Source organism: Ahaetulla prasina, chromosome 18, assembly GCF_028640845.1.
Source record: "Ahaetulla prasina isolate Xishuangbanna chromosome 18, ASM2864084v1, whole genome shotgun sequence".
NCBI classification, from domain to species: domain Eukaryota; kingdom Metazoa; phylum Chordata; class Lepidosauria; order Squamata; family Colubridae; genus Ahaetulla; species Ahaetulla prasina.
The window spans coordinates 5,307,036-5,327,500 of NC_080556.1; the positions used below are offsets into that span (position 1 = coordinate 5,307,036).

Sequence of the window (20,465 nt, forward strand, 5' to 3'; positions counted from 1 at the left end):
CCAACTTGGAAGGGTGGGAGGCTGAGTCAACCTTGAGTCAGTCGGTCAGGATCGAACTGCTGGCAGTGGGCTGAGTTAGCCTGCAATGATGCATTCTAACCACTGGGAGGAAGGGAGGGAGGGAGGGAGGGAGGGAAGGAAGGAAGGAAGGAAGGAAGGAAGGAAGGAAGGAAGGAAGGGTACTTAAGAGTTATATACAGCCTTCTCTAAGTGGTTTATGGAATCAGCCCTATTGCCCCCAACAATCTGGGTCCTCATTTTACCCAACTTGGAAGGGTGAGAGGCTGAGTCAACCTTGAGTCAGTCGGTCAGGATCGAACTGCTGGCAGTGGGCTGAGTTAGCCTGCAATGATGCATTTTAACCATTGGGAGGGAGGGAGGGAGGGAGGAGGGAGGGAGGGAAGGAAGGAAGGAAGGAAGGAAGGAAGGAAGGAAGGAAGGAAGGAAGGGTACTTAAGAGTTATATACAGCCTTCTCTAAGTGGTTTATGGAATCAGCCCTATTGCCCCCAACAATCTGGGTCCTCATTTTAGCGACCTCGGAAGGACGGAAGGCTGAGTCAACTTTGAGCCAGTCGGTCAGGATCAAACTGCTGGCAAAGTTAGCCTGCAATACTGCATTCTAACCACTGGGAGGGACGGAGGAAGGAAGGAAGGAAGGAAGATAGCAATAGTACTTAAGACTTATAGACATAAAATCAGGGCAAGTTACACTGTAGTCATATGATGTCTCGCTTAACGACCATGGCAGAAAATGTGGTGCTGTCGTGTGATGCCTCATTCAACAACCACACAAGTGGGTCTTCCGGTCCCTATTACGGTTATAAGTCAAGGACTGCCTCTAGAGCTTTTCTTTTATGTACACTGAGAGCATATGCACCAAGACACGTTCCTTGTGTGTCCAATCACACTTGGCCAATAAAAACTTCTATTCTATTCTATTCTATTCTATTCTATTCTATTCTATTCTATTCTATTATTTCTTTTATGTACACCGAGAGCATATGCACCAAGACACGTTCCTTGTGTGTCCAATCACACTTGGCCAATAAAAACTTCTATTCTATTCTATTCTATTCTATTCTATTCTATTCTATTCTATTCTATTCTATTCTATTCTATTATTTCTTTTATGTACACCGAGAGCATATGCACCAAGACACGTTCCTTGTGTGTCCAATCACACTTGGCCAATAAAAACTTCTATTCTATTCTATTCTATTCTATTCTATTCTATTCTATTCTATTCTATTCTATTCTATTCTAGATGACCTTCAAGGTCCCTTCCAACCTATCCTGTTACAGCATCCCGAGAGGCAGATTGAAAAAAAGCGGGAAAGTCTCAGCTCCTGACCTGATAGCGGATCATGATGTGGGTCACGCGAGGTTTCCGGTCTCCCGTGTCGGCTTTATCCTCGTTCGTCAAAACGGACAAGACGAAATCCCCCGGTTTGCTTTGACTGCTGCGAACCAAAAAGCTGCCGGGTTTGGCCTTGTCGGTCAGGAGTTTCTCGGCTTCCTTGCCGGTTAGGTGACCATGATACCATCTGAAAAAATAAAATAAAAAAATAAGACAGGCCGGCTTTCCAATGGGGAAGATCCAACTCCCCTTTACCCATCACTCAGTGTAGAGATATTATCACCTATTTTTAGGTGCATGGGGTTTAAACCCCAGAGACCCCTTCTCATCCTTCTCCCTGCTCCTTTTCTGGATTTGCCAGTGAGGAACCTTGCAAGATGGCACATTATCTGTCTCTCATCTATGGTGCTCCTATTTTGTATAGGATTCATGTTTCAAAAATCTGTGAAAATGGTCCCAGAATGATGCATTTCCTAGTCTGGTCTCTAGAGGGTGCCCACCATCTATCTATTCATGGTCGCGCAGTGGTTAGAGTGCAGTACTGCAGGCTACCTCTGCTGACTGCCAGATGCCTGCAATTTGGCAGTTCGAATCGCACCAGGTTCGAGGTTGACTCAGCCTTCCATCCTTCCAAAGTGGGTAAAATGAGGACCCAGATTGTTGGGGGTACAAAGTGGTATATAAGTCTTAAGTACTATTGCTATCTTCCTTCCTTCCCTCCCTCCCTCCCTGTGGTTAGAATGCAGTATTGCAGGCTAACTCTGCCCACTGTCAGCAGTTCAAACCTGACCGACTGGCTCACGGTTGACTCAGCCTTCCATCCTTCTGAGGTCAGTAATATGAGGACCCAGATTCTTGGGGGCAAAGCGGTATATAAGCCTTAAATACTATTGCTTGCTTGCTTCCTTCCTTCCTTCATTCCCTCCCAGTGGTTAGAATGCAGTATTGCAGGCTAACTCTGCCCACTGCCAGCAGTTCAATCCTGACCGACTGGCGCAAGGTTGACTCAGCCTTCCATCCTTCCGAGGTGGGTAAAATGAGGACCCAGATTGCTGGGGGCAAGAGGATGACTCTGTAAACCGCTTAGAGAGGACTGTAAAAGCCTTCTGAAGCAGCATATAAGTCTAAGTGCTATTGCTATTCTCTTGCGGCATCATCTTTGATGGCCCTTTCCCCCCCGGATATAAAAGCCAATTTGAGCTAAGCGTCTACAAGGCCCTTTAAATTTCCAATGGCGGAGTACAGATGCTGGACTAAGATTCCCGGAATCCCTTGAGTTGGGTCACACAGCTTGATATTTGGATGGGACACCACCTGGAAAGCCCAGGAAGGTAGGCCAATCTTGGATGTCAGAGGAACATCCTGGAAAAGGCCAGGGGGGAACCTGCCCCAAATCCCTACTTCCTTGCAGCTTTGAATTTAACAGAGCCGGATGGGACCTTGCTGGTTATCTAGTCCAACCCCCCTGGCCAAGCAGGAGACCCTACATCTGCCTCTACCTAGGATCGAACTCACAACCTCCTGATTGTGAGGCAACATCTCTAAGCCAGAATTCCCACAAAGCAGGCAGTTGAGTGACATCAATGTTCCCTGTGTCCATCAGGAAACATGGAAGCTCTCTACAAATTAGCGGTACAAATCCGTGGTAATATACAGATTAGTGGTAATCAAGAAGAAAAAAAAAACTAATCCCAGCTGCCTTTTGAAAAATGGCACAATCAGGGCCTCTTGTGGCTCAACAGGCTAATGCAGTCTGTTATTAACACAGCTGCCTACAATTACTGCAGGTTCGAGTCCCACCAGGCCCAAGGTTGACTCAGCCTTCCATCCTTTCTAAGGTAGGTAAAATGAGGACCCAGATTGTTGGGGGCAATAAAGTTGACTTTGTATATAAATATACAAATGGATGAAGACTATTGCTTGACATAGTGTAAGCCGCCCTGAGTCTTCGGAGAAGGGCGGGATATAAATTCAAATTTTAAAAAAAAAAAAATCCCCTTTGAGACACAGTAAGTATGGACCTGGAAGACTGAGAATCTCCACAGACAAATCAGCGGTAACGTTTGAAACCCATTGCACAGTCCAAGGAGAAATTTAGTACATTCCTCACAACGATCTTATAAGGTAGGCCAGCACATTCCTTCAGCAGTGCAAGTAGAACCCCCTAGGGCCTTGGGTAACCCACCCGCCTCCCACTCACCTTTCTGAGGTGGGATCCTGGCAATTGAGCGGGAATCGTAATTCGATGGTATTGCTGTTCTTCTCGCGCAGAAGGCCCTCCTGCTCAGTGTAGTACTGAACCAGCTCAGCCAAAGTAGCAAATTTCTCCCCGCCGTAGAGGTCGTAATAATCGCCCGTGTTTTGGATTTTGATGTGGGTCACTTCATCGTTTCTCCTGCCGCCGAGAATCGGGGAAGAAAAGGATGTCGTCGGATGGACCATCGCCGATATAACTCCGATTCCCGCCCCACTTCCCGGAGGCAGCCCCAAAATTAAAAAACAATGATGGATTCCGACCCCAGTGGCGATAAAAACAGATAATGTAATGTATATATACATTTGTTAAAATTTTAAAGGCAAGATATGTTTCCAGCATTCAGCTTTGATTTTAATATTTTGCGGACCCTCCTGATGTCTTCCTTTTGAATTGACTCTTTGGACTTTTCCATTCAAGATGTTATCTGCTTCCAATATGCCTAGGTATTTATAACCCTCATCCTTTGCATGGTAGCTTTCACCATGTTTCCATTTCCCAGCTCTATCCCTTCTGTTTTTTCCCGTTTTTCCTTGCTGCATGGATAATATAGTACATTTTTCAAGTCCAAAATTCATTTTGATATCGCTGCTGAACAGTTGAACTGTGCTGAGTATTGATTTGTTTCAGTGGGGCTTTTCGCATACATTTTTAAGTCATCCATATATAGTTGTTGTTGTTGTTATTATTATTATTTATTTTATTTATTTATTTATCATTACAAAAAGGACAGCAAAGAATGTTCTTTCTGCGCCAACTCAGTAAGCTCAAACTGCCCAAGGAGCTGCTGATTCAGTTCTACAGAGGAATTATTGAGTCTGTCATTTATATAACTATATATAAATTTGTCTGTCATTTATATAACTATAACTGTCTGGTTCAGTTCGGCAACCCAACAAGAAAAACACAGACTTCAGAGGATAATTAGAACTGCAGAAAAAATAATTGCTACCAACCTGCCTTCCATTGAGGACCTGTATACTGCACGAATCAAGAAGAGGGCCGTGAAAATATTTACAGACCCCTCGCATCCTGGACATAAACTGTTTCAACTCCTACCCTCAAAACGACGCTATAGAGCACACTACACACCAGAACAACTAGACACAAGAACAGTTTTTTCCCGAAGGCCATCACTCTGCTAAACAAATAATTCCCTCAACACTGTCAGACTATTTACTGAATCTGCACTACTATTAATCTTCTCATAGTTCCCATCACCAATATCTTTCCATTTATGACTGTATGACTATAACTTGTTGCTGGCAATCCTTATGATTTATATTGATATATTGACCATCATTTGTGTTGTAAATGTTGTACCTTGATGAAGGTATCTTTTCTTTTATGTACACTGAGAGCATATGCACCAAGACAAATTCCTTGTGTGTCCAATCACACTTGGCCAATAAAAATTCTATTCTATTCTATTCTATTCTATTCTATTCTATTCTATTTATTTATTATCATTATTATTATTTACACAAAAGGACAGCAAACGAGATAACTATGCTGGATTTCGTATCACAGATCACTAGTCGAACACTTCCCAAGCATTTAGGACTAATAATAGTAGTTGTAGTATTATTATTATTATTATTATTATTATGATGATGATGATGATGATGATGATGATGATGATGATTATTATTATTATTATGATTATTATTATTATTATATTTACTTATTTATTAAATGTATATCCTACCATTTTCACTGTGTTGAGTGAGTGGGTTATAATAATACAAAGGCACAGATATTAAAACATGAAAATTAAGAATAAGGATGAATAACAATGAAAGAAAAGGTTTAAAATTTAGCACCATGCTCTTTGACACGTTTCTTTTAAAGCCCAACCCTTTTTAACAGAATAACAGAGTTGGGAGGGACCTTGGAGGTCTTCTAGTCCAACCCCCTCTTTAATCAAGAGGCCCTATACCATTTCAGACAAATGATTGTCCAATCTCTTCTGGAAAACGTCCAGGGTTAAAAAATAATTGCACAAATACAGGTAGTCCTCGACGTACAACAGTTCCATTTAGCGACCGTTCAAAGTTAACAACGGCACCGAAAAAAGTGACCGTTTTTTTTTTTTACAGCTCCGACTTTTCTAACATCACGCGATCCAAATTCACCAGGCAGACCCACAACCGTCCCCATAAAAAGCCTCCGCAGCCGAGAGACCTTCCTCTTGCTGACATCCTTCCTAATTTTGGAAGAAATTTTGCAAACGGGCGGGCCACCGGCAAAGCCGTGGCAAGAGAGAGCAAGGATGAGTCACCCTAAAAGGCACAATAAGGATATTGTTGTTGGGAATCCACTTCCTGTGCTCGCAGTCCCATCCTCCAAAAATAATAATAATAATAACTGAATTTTCTTCTGCTCATAAAAATTTAGCCAAAGAGGATCCTCCCTCCTTTCAAACCACATTTGAAGCGTGTGTGTAGCCCTGGTCCAAATCTATATTTTATAGGTAAATGTAAAAGTTCCCCGCGCACATACGTGCTAGTCGTTCCCGACTCTAGGGGGCGGTGCTCATCTCCGTTTCAAAGCCGAAGAGCCAGCGCTGCCCGAAGACGTCTCCGTGGTCACGTGGCCGGCATGACTCAACGCCAAAGGCGCACAGAACGCTGTTCCCTTCCCACCAAAGGGGGTCTCTATTTTTCTCCTTGCATTTTTTACCTGCTTTCGAACTGCTAGGTTGGCAGAAGCTGGGACAAGTCACGGGAGTTCACCCCGTTACACGGCGCTAGGGGTTCGAACCGCTGAACTGCCGATCTTTCGATCGACATGCTCTAAGCGTCTTAGCCACTGAGCCCTGTATTTTATATGCCCTGTCATATAGAAACTCACCCAACGCAAGCATTTTAATGACAAAAATGCCGGCTCAGTCCGTTAAAGCCCATTAAAAGCACCAGCATGAAGAAATCATGGATAGAAAAGATGAACGATATAGCACTGAATTTAGCACAACTGCCGTCTGGAACGCAGGTTTTATATGCCTTGCTCGCTCCGGAATAAATTGTGTGATGATCGGATTTTTTTTTTTTTTAAATATTCCTATTTTATTGTGGCAGGTGGCTTTCAAGGGGTTTTAAGGCGGCTGGTTTGGTTCGTCCAACAATTGCATCGAGTTTGAATTTTCTTTTAAAAAAAAAAAAAGGTTGAAAAGGAAGCTGGAAGATTGCAAAGCAGAGAGAGAGAGAAAAATGGAACGGATGGTGAAATGTCTTGCAAACTGCATAAATCAGTCAGAATTCAAGACGAGGCCAAAAATAAAAGCAACCTTCCATTGATCTGTCCCCAAACCAGAAATTCTACACAACACCAAAAACAAACCCAGCATCACTTTTTTTTTAACATCCGGGTCAGGGATGAAATGCTCTGAAGTCTTCTACCGATTCGCTTTGCTACTGGTGTTACTCCTGCTTTCTAGCGAATATCTATCGCGCAGCACAGCTGATCGTCGCACGGCTGATCATCGCAAATACCGGTTCACCCGAACTGGTAGCATTTTTTTTGTTACTACCGATTCGTCTGAACTGGTAGCATTTTTATTACTGATTCGGGCGAACCAGTCTGAACCATAGCATTTCATTTCAGATCTAGGTTAAATATTTTTCTAACCCCAAATCTGGGTAAGATATTTTTGATTTTGAAATCAAAAGAGAATGCACAAGAATACAGGTTGTCCTCGAATTACGACCACTACAATTGAGCCTAACATTTCTGCTGCTAAATGAGACCTTTGTTAACTGAACTCTGACCCCTTTCAATGCCGTTGTGACTTCAAACGGTCGCTAAATGAACCATTGAGGACTATACCTGTATCTTTTAGGGTCATACGATCACCTGTATCTTTTAGGGTCATGAGATCCGTGCTAGTCGTTCCCGACTCTAGGAGGCAGTGCTCATCTCCGTTTCAAAGCCCTGTCCGAAGACGTCTCCATAGTCATGTGGCCGGCATGACTCAAAGCCAAAGGCGCACGGAACGCTGTTCCCTTCCCACCAAAGGTGTTCCCGATTTTTTTCTACTTGCATTTTTTACCTGCTTTCGAACTGCTAGGTTGGCAGAAGCTGGGACAAGTCACAGGAGTTCACCCCATTACGCAGTGCTAGGGATTCGAACCGCCGAACTGCCGACCTTTCTGATCGACAAGCTCAGCGTCTTAGCCACTGAGATCTAGAAGCTTGCTTTTTTTTAAAAAAAAAATGTCTGTCAAAGCCGAACCGGGGCTAGCTTGTGTAATTCTTTTCGGTCCCTTGGCTTATCTCTCTTTCTAAGGCACGAAAACAAAAGCTTGATTAAGAAATGGGAGAGCTGTTGTTTTTTTTTTTTCTCTGACCGAACTCATCCATCAAATATCTGGAATCTGGTTGAGCTCACTTGGTAGACTGTCTCCAAAGTGCCTTTAAAATGCAATTAACGGGAGTCTTGAAAATGGGCTCTTGGTGAAAAGCAGCAGCCATTTAACTGGGCCAAACAGAATTAACCCTCCTTGTGCTGGACAGAAAAACTCTTAACCCTCGCCCTCCCCATCCACCCAGTGGTGGGTTTCACTTTCCTTTGCTACCGGTTCGCTTGTGCATGCGCAGAGCGTTTTTGATGACATCCGGGAGGGTGGGCGGAGCCTCCTGCCGCCGCCGCTGCTACCGGTACGCCCAAACTGGGGCGAACCAGTAGCAACCCACCACTGGATTCAACCTACCCTTTAAAAAAAAAGTAATTAAATATTAAAAGGGCCCTCAAGTAAACATAAGCAGAATGCCTGCAACATTTTTTTTAAATTTTGAATTTATATCCCGCCCTTCTCCGAAGACTCAGGGCAGCTTACACTGTGTCAAGCAATAGTCTTCATCCATTTGTATATTATATACAAAGTCAACTTTTATTGCCCCCAACAATCTGGGTCCTCATTTTACCTACCTTATAAAGGATGGAAGGCTGAGTCGACCTGGGGCCTGGTGGGACTAGAACCTGCAGTAATTGCAGGCAGCTGCTGTTAATAACAGACTGTCTTAGTCTGCTGAGCCACCAGAGGCCCATTAAGTTTACGGAACATAAAACTGGAAAACATTCCAGGCTAAATGGAACACGAGATGGGATCCCCGTTAGAGAGGTGCAAGGAAAAAAAAAACGGTTTATAAAATGAAAGCGAGGTATACAGGTAGTCCTTGACTTATGACCGCAATTGAACCAAACATTTAAGTCCGTTTTAGGCTCAATTGCCCAAGGCAGCTGTTAAGGGGTCCCGTCCCCCATTTTGTAACCTATTTTTGCCACAGTCGTTATGCAAATCCCAGCTGTTTAGTGACTCATGCGGTCATTCAACGAAACTGCTGCCCCTGATTGTTGGGGGCAATAGGGCTGACTCTGTAAACCGCTTAGAGGAAAGGGCTGTAAAAGCACTGTGAAGCGGTATATAAGTCTACAGTAAGTGCTATTGGTATTGCTATATGCAGATTCTCTGCTCAAATTTTCTATAATTTCCCCCCTTTCCCCCCCCTATTGTTTATTAATTGCATTTCCTTTGATTTATTGTTTGTTTCCTTGCGATGTCTTCTTTGTTAGCTTTTAAAACTTACAATAAAATAAAAAGAAACCAATTGAACAATAACATGACAATAACATCCTTCTATTCGCAGCTGGGCATTTTAAAATACAACCGTTTTACAGCAGCCTGTTTTAAAGAAACCAGGTTACTAAACCACAAACAAACTGTGAAAACTGGCAAAAATAATTCTCTAATATTTGAAGACCTCAGTTTTGGCATCAGCCATTGTCTCTTTTTAGAATTATTGGTTCTACGAAGCTCAGAATTAGTTTTAAAAAAATAAATAATTTTTGGTCCGTCCTTGGTTAAAAACTGTGAAAGCAAGCATTGTCATTCGGTTTCATTTCTTTGCCTTCCCCAAATCTGTACGTCAAACTTTAAACTGAGGATGCAAAATGCAACCTTGAATTCTAGCAAATATTATGAATAAGAGCGTTAGCCGGTTAAGCGGACTAGGAAAAAATAGCCTGGCAGAGCCGAGGAAAAACAGGGAGAAACGACAGCCAAGATATATATTTTCCATCAAAATAAGTTTTGTTTCTCAAAGGAAGCTCCCACGTGAATATAATTTAGAGCGACACCTATGTCTGCCGCCAGGAGTCATTTATAAAAAATAATAAAGGTGGTGGGCTAAGAAACAAAACAAACTCAAAATAAATCAAATGCGTTTTAAGGACGGACGGAACGATACCGATTCTTGGTCCGCGGGTTACAATTCTAAATGGATACTTTTGTTCTTTTCGTTCCCGAAATGCTAATTTGGAGGATTCGGGCATGACAAAGAGGGTCATTCTATGCCCCCGCGTTCGTTTGCAAATAACCCTGGGGGCTTCAGAAGAAACAGTGCTTCTGAGCACAAGCAGAGCGCCTTCCTCCTGCTAAACTCAACCGTTTCACTGAGTGTCCGGGCAGCAAAGAACATCCAGGGGGGAAAAAAATGTGCCGTGATCAAACATGATTAGGTGCATTCCCACAGCATCAGTGGTGGGATTCAGCCGGTTCATACAAACCGGTAGTTAAATTGCTGGCTGATCCCACCCCGCCCCTTCCACTCGCCTCATTTTGGCTCCCAGGTAAGTGCAGGAAGGTCTCCTAGGCCCAAAACAGGGTATGGGGAATGCGGCAACCTCCCCTCACGGCTCGTTTTCACTCCCAGGCGGCTTCAGGATCAGGTTTTTTTCTCCTCCTAGGCCTGCAGAACCTACCTGACCGATAAGGTGAAGTCTCCGGGGTTGCTTTTACTCGGGCGGGCCAAAAAACTCCCATGGATGCCTCTGGTTAGGAGCAGCTTTTCTGCTTCAATCCCGCTGATGTTTGGATGGAACCACCTGGAGGGGCGGGTGGGGGGTTGTGGGGAGAGCAAAAAACAAAACAAAACAAGAACACCTCACTATTAATAAGACGGGCAGCTGGATTTATTCTATTCACAGGATGCAGAAGGTGGCGGGGTGAGCTTAAAAGGTCATCTAGTCCAACCCTGCTGGGGATTTTAGCGCTCAACTACTCCAACCCCGTTGTAGGAGATGTCCAGGCTAAGGCCGAGGGAGGAAGGCATCAAACGCGTCATCAGTCATGAATGCCTTCGCGCCCAAAAGAGATCTAAGTCCAGCCCACCGTGAATTCCTTATCTGCCGCCAAATTGCTTTGACTGTTAGTAGTTCCGATTCTTGTAGAGAGCTTAAGCTTGCAATAAATCTTTATAGCCGTTTGAACTGCCTGGGTCTCCTGATTTCCCTGGCGCTTGACACCCATTCTGGATTTTAGCAGTCGTCTTGCCCAACCCCGTTCCTGGACCTTAAAGGTCATCTAGTCAAACCCCATTTTGGATCTTGAAGGTCATCTAGTCCAGGGGTCGGCAACCTTAAAAACTCAAAGAGCCACAAAGGTCCTAACTGGAAGCCCCCATTCAATTCTGGAGCCAAACAGAAATCCATCATAGTCTCCTCCTAGCACGACATCCTTTTCCCTCTACCTGTTCTAACCCATCAATTGTGGAGCCGACCAGCAACAGGGAGCTGCAGCAGAGGGACGAAAGAGCCACATGTGGCTCCAGAGCTCCCGGTTGCTGACTCCTGATCTAGTCCAACCCTATTTCAGATCTTAATGATGATTCAGTCCAACCCTATTTGGATCTGAAAGGTCATTTAGTCCAACCTCATTTTGGATTTTAAAAGTCGTCTAGTTCAACTCCATTTCTGATCTTAAAGGTCATTCAGTCCCACCCATTTCGGACCTTAAAGGTCGTCTAGTCTGACCCCGTGTTGCGCTAGAATTCTAAATGATCTCCAACAGCCATTTGAACTACCCCTCTCATCGTTAATTTTCATTTATAGACCGTTTTCCTTCCAGTACGTCCTGATTTCATGCTTACGTGAATAATCCCCAGTTACATTTTATGGGGTACCTCAGATTTGGCTGAATGGAGCTTAGCCACCCTATGGCGTTTGTCTTCCCGGTTGCTGGACCCTGAGACCAAGTAGCCTCTGGAATGTTTGCCTCCAGACTCACGACTGCAGGCAGGTTTTGGATCAAATGCTATCGAGCAACGCTTCCGTTCAATTTGGTGGGCTGGCTACCCTTTCAATCCCTGCCCACTGCGCCCACAATATTTGCTGGCACAGGAGAAACCAAACATCTATCAAATATATTGAATAATTAACCAGGGCTTCCCAAGAGATATTTAACTAAATTTTATCTCCGTCCAATAGCCCGACAATATGGTCAGAGAGGGGAAAGGGAACCAAGAGAAAATAGAAATAGCCACGGGCAGCATTTTAAGGCCATTAGTGGAATAAAAAAAACCTGACCTGAAGGCACACACGCAAACACACAAATTTGTCTTAACAATTAGCCAAATACTCAACTAAGATAGTAATTACTTTTTTTTTTTTTTTAAAGGAAAGGGGGGTGGATGACTACGTATAAGGCCTTTTATTGTTACGTTTCTCAACCTCAGCTTTGAAAAAGGTGGACTTCAACTCCCATAATTCCCTGACCAGCATGCCAGGGAATTCTGGGAGTTGAAGTCCACATGGCATCTAATTCTAGTTGAGAGATCTCAAGTGCTCTGCCGGTCAATCTTAATGGGATGAAAGGAAGGAAGGAAGGAAGGAAGGAAGGAAAGAAGGAAGGAAAAGAGAGAGGGAAGGGAAAGGAAGGCAAGGGACGGAAAGGAAGAGAGAGGGAAGGGAAAGGAAGGGAAGGGAAAAGTCAAGGGACGGACGGAGGGAGGGAGGAAAAGAGAGAGGGAAGGGAAAGGAAGGCAAGGGACGGAAAGGAAGAAGAGAGAGAAGGGAAGGGAAGAGAAGAGTCAAAGGATGGAGGAAGGAAGGAAGGAAGGAAGGAAGGAAGGAAGGAAGGAAGGAAAGAGAGAGGGAAGGGAAAAGAAGGCAAGGGACGGAAAGGAAGAGAGAGAAGGAAAGGGAAAGAAAAAGTCAAGAGACAGAGGGAGGGAGGAAGGAAGGGAAGGAGGGAGGGAGGGAGGAAAAAAGAGAGGGAAGGGAAAGGAAGGCCAGGGACAGAAAGAAAGAAGAGAGAGAAGAGAAGGAAAAAGTCAAGGGAGGGAGGGAAGGAAGGAAGGAAGGAAGGAAGGAAGGAAGGAAGGAAGGAAAGAAAGAAAGGGAAAAAAAGTGAATAAAAAAGGAGACAAAATATTATTTTCTTGGCTTGTCCTGGAGGCCTGCCAGTACATTTCCCAGAGACGCAAAGGAATGATGTAAAGGGCAAACGTTAGGAGCCACTCTATCTCGCAGGGACTATTATTTGGGGCAGAGAGAGAAAACCCACCAAGATAAGGAGGAGGCGCCGTTTGGTGACTTCAGAAGCCAAGGTGCAGGTGCGGCTCAAAGATTGCCGGCGCAGCCCTGTTTGCAACTCAACCACAAATATTTTTAGCACATACGTTATCCAAAACCGCAGAGTCTTATCTCGGCAGAGTCACCCAAGCGAAGGACGACGGGTTTTCCTAGGGCCCAAAAAAACCCACAACTCCCTGGCTCTTTACCCACCGAGCGCGAGAAAACAACGTGCCCCATTTCTCAAAGGAGACGCATAACAAGGAATGCGCTTCATCAGGTCCCGGCGATGATGCCAACGGTCATCAATACATCCTGGTTTGCCACGGGCCCAACTTTTGATCGCGTGACTTGGCCGTAAGCGCGAGGACCGGTTTTAAGTCTCTTTTTTTTCCCCCAGGGCCCTTGTAAACTTGGACGCTAAGCAAGCGGCTGTTAGCCGAGGACAATCCACAGTAAGGCAGCTTGGGAAGGCCTGGCTGAACATCAAAGTTGATGCTCAGCCAGGCCTCACCAGGCTATTTATGGCTAATGTTTGTTCATCTTCATCCATCCCAGCCATTTCCCCCTCCAAACAGGATGTATTCATTTATTTATTTTATTTTGATAAAAAAAAAACTTTCTGGGTCAGAAAGAAAAAAAATATTTCCATTGTCCATGGATGCTTAGCCCGGCTCCGGCAGACATTACATGACCTGCAAAATCTGCCATGGATCTTTCTGCCTGCCGAGCAGCTAAATTTAGAATTGCCGACGGAAGAAGAAACCAAAAAAGAAAGGGACAGTTGAATTATTAAAGGTAAAAGGTTCCCCTCGCACATACGTGCTAGTCGTTCCCGACTCTAGGGGGCGGTGCTCATCTCCGTTTCAAAGCCGAAGAGCCAGCTTTGTCGGAAGACGTCTCCATGGTTATGTGGCCGGCATGACTCAACACCGAAGGTGCACGGAACGCCGTTCCCTTCCCACCAAAAGTGGTCCCTGTTTTTCTACTTGCATTTTTTTACCTGGTTTCGAATTGCTAGGTTGGCAGAAGCTGGGACAAGAGACGGGAGCTCACCCCCGTTACGCGGCGCTAGGGATTCGAACCGCTGAACGGCCGACCTTTCGATCGACAAGCTCAGCGTCTTAAGCCACTGAGCCACCGCATCCCTAATAGTTGAATCGTTACAAAACACTGCATCATTTGGCCCGTTTGTTTAATAGTATATTTGCCATTCCTGGGGGTGGTGGGGAGAATAAACTGGATGGCATTTCGTCTCCCTGTGAAGAGAGACAGGTTGGGGATAACATACACACTTCCCAGAATCCTTAGCGACAACCAGGCAAGGTGGGGAATTCTGGGACTCAATATCTCATTAGATTAGGACATGCTATGTGCTTGTAGGCCTTCATCGGCAGAATGATATTTTAGAATTGCAGACCTCGGAATATCTGAGTAATAAGAGGTGGCGGTTGGATGGAGAGGAAGGAAGGGAGGAAAGAAAAGAGAGAAGGAAGGGAAAGAAAGGGAGAAGGGAAGGGAAGGGAAGGGAAGGGAAGGGAAGGGAAGGGAAGGGAAGGGAAGAGAAGAGAAGAGAAGAGAAGAGAAGAGAAGAGAAGAGAAGAGGAGCAGAGAGGAGAAGAGAAGAGAAGAGAAGGGAAGGGAAGGGAAGGGAAGGGAAGGGAAGGGAAGGGAAGAGAAGAGAAGAGAAGAGAAGAGAAGGACAAGAAGAGAGGAGAAGAGAAGAGAAGAGAAGAGAAGAGAAGAGGATCGGAGAGAAGAGAAGAGAAGAGAAGAGGAGCAGAGACGAGAAGAGAAGAGAAGAGAAGGGAAGGGAAGGGAAGAGAAGGGAAGGGAAGAGAAGAGAAGAGAAGAGAAGAGAAGAGAAGAGAAGAGAAGAGAAGAGAAGAGAAGAGAAGAGAAGAGAAGAGAAGAGAAGAGGAGCAGAGAGGAGAAGAGAAGAGAAGGGAAGGGAAGGGAGGGGAAGGGAAGGGAAGGGAAGGGAAGAGAAGAGAAGAGAAGAGAAGAGAAGAGAAGAGAAGAGAAGAGAAGAGAAGAGAAGATGGAAAAAGTTGAGGGAGGGAGGAAGGGAGGAAGGAAAAGGGAGAGGGAAGGGAAAGAAAGAGAAGGCAAGGGAAGAAGGAAGAAGGGAAGGGAAGGGAAAAGTCAAGGGGGGAAGGGAGGGAGGGAGGAAAGGAAGGAGAGGAAGGAAAAGTGAGAGGGAAGGGAAAGAAAGAGAAGGGAAGGCAAGGAAGAAGGGAAGGGAAAAATCGAGGGAGGGAGGAATGGAAGGGAGGAAGGGAGGAAAAAAGAAGTGCAGAATCCAGGTTTAGGGAAGAAGAAATAATATACCCCACTGAAGACTGAACAAATTAAAGAGATTTATACAAATTTATGTCAGATTTGCAAGAGGCTAACTGTAAACCAAGCACGCATCATCACCAATCTTGCAAAAAAAAACAACCAAAAATGCAGTTTTGCGAATATTGGCGAGTTAAATTTCCCCCATCCTTAAAAAAAAACCCAAAACACCAAAACCTTGCTGAGATTTGGGAAAAGATACATAATAATAATAATAATAATAATAATAATAATAATAATAATAATAATAATAATAATAATAATAATAATAATAATAATAACAGAAGTGGAAGGGACCTTGGAGGTCTTCTAGTCCAACCCCCTGCCTAGGCAGGAAACCCTATACCACTTCAGACAGATTGGTTATCCAACATTTTCTTAAAAATTGTTATCTCCTGGAACCGCATACCGAGTCAATATTTTGGCTTTTTTCTTTAGGTCCCACAATTTCTTCTGGGAGACGATATCCGTTAACCTAACGCAGCACGCTTCAATTTTTTAATTCTTTGCTAAGGATTAAAAATAGCCGCATCTCGGGTGATTTTATATCCCAAAGGTTCTCTCTATAAAAACTTCCCAAAATATCCCTGGTTTGAAATAAGCCCACCTCCTTACCTCATTGTTTTTGTTTTTGTTTTTAAAAAAAGTTAAATAAAATGGGGGGGGGGAAAGGCATAAATCTTATTCAGGATGTTATTACTAAACAAAGATGGCAAAAAAAAACCCAAACAACATCCAGATTTACACGTCAAGTTGCGCTCAACAACTCCGTCTGCCTGTCGCATCTAAGATACGGTGGCTACAAATCTCCTCCAAGGCCTACTTCCATGCAAGATGAAACTTAAAAAGAGATTTGTGACATCAAAAATACATCACTGAATGCAGAAGATTTGAAAAGCAACCTCTGGCCAGCAGCTTTGAAGGCTGCACGGATTCTCCAGGGGGAGCAACCAGCTATGCATGCCACTGTCGGCGAACTTTTCTAGCACCAGGTGCCCAAACCGGAACGTGCATTCATGTGCGCACGCCGGAGCTCCGGAAACCCGAAAACCAGCTGGCTGGTGCGCATGCCCGTGCCGATCAGCTGGTCTTTGGTTTCCGGCACGCATACCAGCTGGTCTTTGTGTGCGCCGGAGCACCGGAAACCCAAACCACTTGGCTGGCGCACGCATGCCTGTTTTCGGGCCAATTTTGGCCATTTTTAGGCTCTTTTTTGGGCCCGAAAAACAGCTAAAAAACTAAAAAAAGGTCCTGAAAATGGACTGTTTTAGTGGCATTTTTAGCCTGCGAAGACCAGCTGGATGGTGCGCCAGGAGAGCAGCTGGCGATGGCGCAAGTGCCCACAGAGACGGCTCTGCGTGCCATCTCTGGCACGCGCGCCATAGGTTCGCCATCATGGAGCTATGCCAATGTCTCCCCACTGCAAATATTCCGGACCACAGTTTCCATAATCCTTTGGCCGCATAAGGCTTTATGGCAATTTAACTCCAGAAGCTTGAGGTCACCTACTCCAACTTGAGAACTGAGCAGTAATTTAAGAACTTTAGCAAGTTCGTAAAGCAGGACAAAAACCCGCTTAACAACTGCCTTGCTTAGCGCTGGAAATTTTGGGCTCAACTGCGGTCGTAAAGTCGAGGACCGCCTGCATTTCTCCCTTTCTGTCCCTTTGCCGTTGTGAGTTCCGTGCGTGCCAAGACTTTGCCGTGGAATGCTGGGACGGCGTTTGAATCGTCGCACAATAATTCATGCCGTCCCACTCACAGCCTTATTAAAAAAAAATAAAAAATGTTACGCCTTGCTATTCATACCACACAACGTACAGCCACAGGTGTGCGCATGTCACGTATGTTGTCTGTTTCTTCCATCGGAAAGCCACCCTGGAATGATACGGTCAAGATATATTCAAGGGTGGGCTGCTGGGAGTGTGCAGGGGTTCGGGAGAACCTCTAGCCAAGATTCTCCGCAGTTCAGAGAACCCCCAAATCCCACTCCTGGCTGGCCCCGCCCACCCTGCCCTTCCTCGGCGTCCCCACGCGGCCCGTTTTGGATGCAAGTAAGTGCAGGGCACATGTGGAGGTTCGGGGAGGGCGAAAAACGGGCCTACTGGAAGTTCGGGAAGGCCTCCAGAGCCTGGGGAGGCCGTTTTTGCTCACCCAGAGGCTCGAGAAAAGCCTCCGGAGCCAGGGGAGGGCAAAAACGCCCCCCCCATAGTGCAGGAGGCTGATTAGGCCACGCCCATCATGGCCACACCCATCCAGCAACCGAGCAGAGAATCCCTCGCTAAAATTTTTGAAGCCCGCCCATGGATATATCTCCAATTCTCTGGGGAAAATTTTTTTTTCCGGAAATTCCATTTTTATAAAACGACTCGAGCGAAATCAGCAGGGATTCTAATTCTCTGTCATTGTCGTGTCCCCTCACCCCTCCAATTTGGAATCATCGCTGCAGCATCCTTTTAGCTTAAAAACGGAGGGAATTCCAGAAGTCAGCCATTTCCTGATTTTTGGAGCCGGAGGTCAGCAACACGGTTTCTGAACTTCCTTTCAGGAAGCTAACAAGGCAAGCTGATTCCGCTCGGGCCTGAGTGCTGAGCCACCGCATCCCTTAACTATAGTTATACGAAGTTATAGTAACTTGACAGGCTCCTAAAACTTCGACTCGCTTCCCTGAGCCTCCTATGATCCCTCAGCTTCCCAGGGAGAGATCAAACTCTGCGCCGTTGTTTCATTTTCTGTCGTTTAGTCCTAAAACATTGCAGTGTTGGGAAAGGAAGGTTTTTGCAAGGCTGGGTTACCTTTTCACACAACACATACCTCCTGCGTTCTGCCAACCGCAGAGAGGAAAAGGATCCGCGATCTTGTGCAGAGGGCATTGAAAGTTTGTGGCTCTCTGAGTCATCTCTAGGAAACACGACAAAGCGCGTCCGGTTGGAACAGACACTGGCAGCTCGATCGAGACAAGACAGCTTGTGTGTGGTGTGTGTGTGTGTGTGTAGTGTGTGGTGTGTGCTGGGAAAAACTGACATTGCTAAATCAATCAATAGCAGGAGGGGTGTTGTGACCCAGGCCCAAGTAGGTAGTAGAAAACTCAGTCTATGAAAAAAAAAAAACTTTATTCGAACAGCTGAGAATTACTTCATTCCCAGCGTCATTCAACTAAATTAAAACAAATTCCTCCCAACACAAATTCCCCAGTCCTATCGCAAACCTTGGTCCAATTAGGCAAACTGCCAGAGGCCTTTCTTGTCAAAAGTTCAGAAGACACCGATACAAAACAAATGCAAGAAGACGAAGCTATCAACGTTGTTTTCCGGCAAAGAGCCCAAATGCCGTTGCTGGTCTTTTAAGCCTTATGGGAGGGGCCAATCATCTCTTGGCCCTACTCTCGAGTTGTCCTTTTTGCTTGAGCTGCTCTTGCCTTCTGGCAGCTCTTTTCATGCGTGCATTAGGAACAGGCACCTCCTGTTCCTCTGCCTCACTACTATCAGGCTCTGGAGTCCACACCTCACTCCCCGATGGCCCTGGCCTCACCTCAGCCTCATCGTTATCTGGCTCCGTTGCCAGCTCCTCAGGCTACTGGCGGACCACAACAAGGGGAACAGGAGGAAAATCTTCTCAGGCCCGAGCCACGCTGGCCTTTTCCCAGGAACGAAGAGGCGGAGAAAAGTAAGGCGGACGAGAAAGGACTGAAGTTGGCATCTTCCGGCGGTAGGAGACACCTGCCGGAGCCCATCAGATGGGCATCAAGCCGAGCTGTTTGGTGTTTCAAGGTAGAGTGCCCCCAGATGGGGAGGCCCGCTTTCCAATCTGGCGACTCCTAAGTATCAATAGTTTTCCGCAGTGGTGGGTTTCAGGTTATGTTGCTACCGGTTTGCTGCATGCATGGGCTCGCTTCGTGCATGTGCCAGGTTCGTACGCATGCCTTCCGCATATGCGCCCGGCCTTCTGCGCACATGCCTTACTCACGCACGCGCCTTCACCGCATGTGCCTGGCCTTAAAAACGTGCCTAAATAGGAGGGTGAGGCCCACCCGCGATTTCTGCTACCGGTTCGGGCGAACCGATCCGAACCAGCCCTAACCAGCCGATTACCTACCTCTGGTTTTCTGTTTAGCACAGGAGCGTCTAACCTTGGCAACTCTCAAGACCCGTGGACTTCAACTCCCAGAATTCCCCAGCTAGCTTTGCTTTGCTTTGCTGACCGGGGGAATTCTGGGAATTGAAATCCGCAGGTCTTTAACAGTTGCTGAAGTTGGACACACCTGTGCTAAACAGAAAACCAGAAGTGGGTATTCAGCTGGTTTGGACCGGTTTGCCCGAACCGATAGCAGAAATCGCAGGTGGGCCTGTTCATCCTATTTAGGTACATTTTTGAGGCCGGGCACATGCGCTGTTTTAAGTACATCAAATCTTTTCTGCTGTAGATTCTTAAATTCTTCAACGATAAGAAACAGAGAGAGAGAAAAGGTTCCGTTTATCTATTTAACTCTCAGTGATCAGGTGCACCAGTCTTCTAAGAAACCCCCCAACAAATCTTTCTAAAGCAAGATAGGTGGGCATAAGAATTTCTCAATTTCTTATTTTTGGTGGGGGCTATTTTTTCCTCTTTACCCATCCCATCTTTCCCCCCAAAAAAGAATTAGCATTCAGATTTTCCAGCATGGGAGGCAAGACGGTTTTTTTTCTGCAAAGATATTTTACGGGAGGTATTTCCACCGGGTTTCCTTTGAGCTGTCAAATTTTATTTTTTATTTTGTGAAAAAAACACACCAGCAAAGTTTTTGTTTTTGCACTTGTGTTTTGTCCTTCGAGGGCAAAAAAAAAAACTCTTAAAAAGAGTTGGCTTTTAGGAAAGTTGCAGAATAATTATTTGCAGATGGGGTTTTCTCTCTCGTTCACCACCAAGAAAAGAAATTCAGAAGCGCCACAAGTTTAAAACCCAAAGTGTCATAAAAACAAAGCAGAAAAAAATATGACACACTTTCGCAAAGTGGGAGGAAAGGGAAAGAGAAAAAAAAAACTTCAGAAAATATTAACGCAAAATACAGACAGACCTCGATTTAGGACCCCAATTGAGGCAAAAATTTCTACTGCTACACGAGACAAGTTTTTAAGTGAGTTTTGCCCCGTTTTACGACCTCTTTTGCCACAGTTATTAACTGAAA

The 20,465-nt window shown here is 45.3% G+C and overlaps 1 protein-coding gene across 3 annotated transcripts in view; it reads right to left on the bottom strand.

Moving 5' to 3' along the window:
- The window catches only part of LOC131186981 (tyrosine-protein phosphatase non-receptor type 11-like), a 37,514-nt gene that overhangs the window by 11,794 nt on the left and 5,255 nt on the right, over window positions 1-20,465 (bottom strand). For 2 of the 3 annotated variants that reach the window (XM_058161013.1, XM_058161012.1), the window contains exons 2-4: window positions 10,374-10,496; window positions 3,560-3,754; window positions 1,354-1,546 (exon numbers count right to left, since the gene is read on the bottom strand). In XM_058161013.1, the coding sequence (XP_058016996.1) occupies window positions 1,354-1,546; window positions 3,560-3,754; window positions 10,374-10,496 (511 nt within the window). The remainder of the gene's footprint in view (window positions 1-1,353; window positions 1,547-3,559; window positions 3,755-10,373; window positions 10,497-20,465) is intronic. The other variant, XM_058161014.1, reaches the window with a different exon arrangement.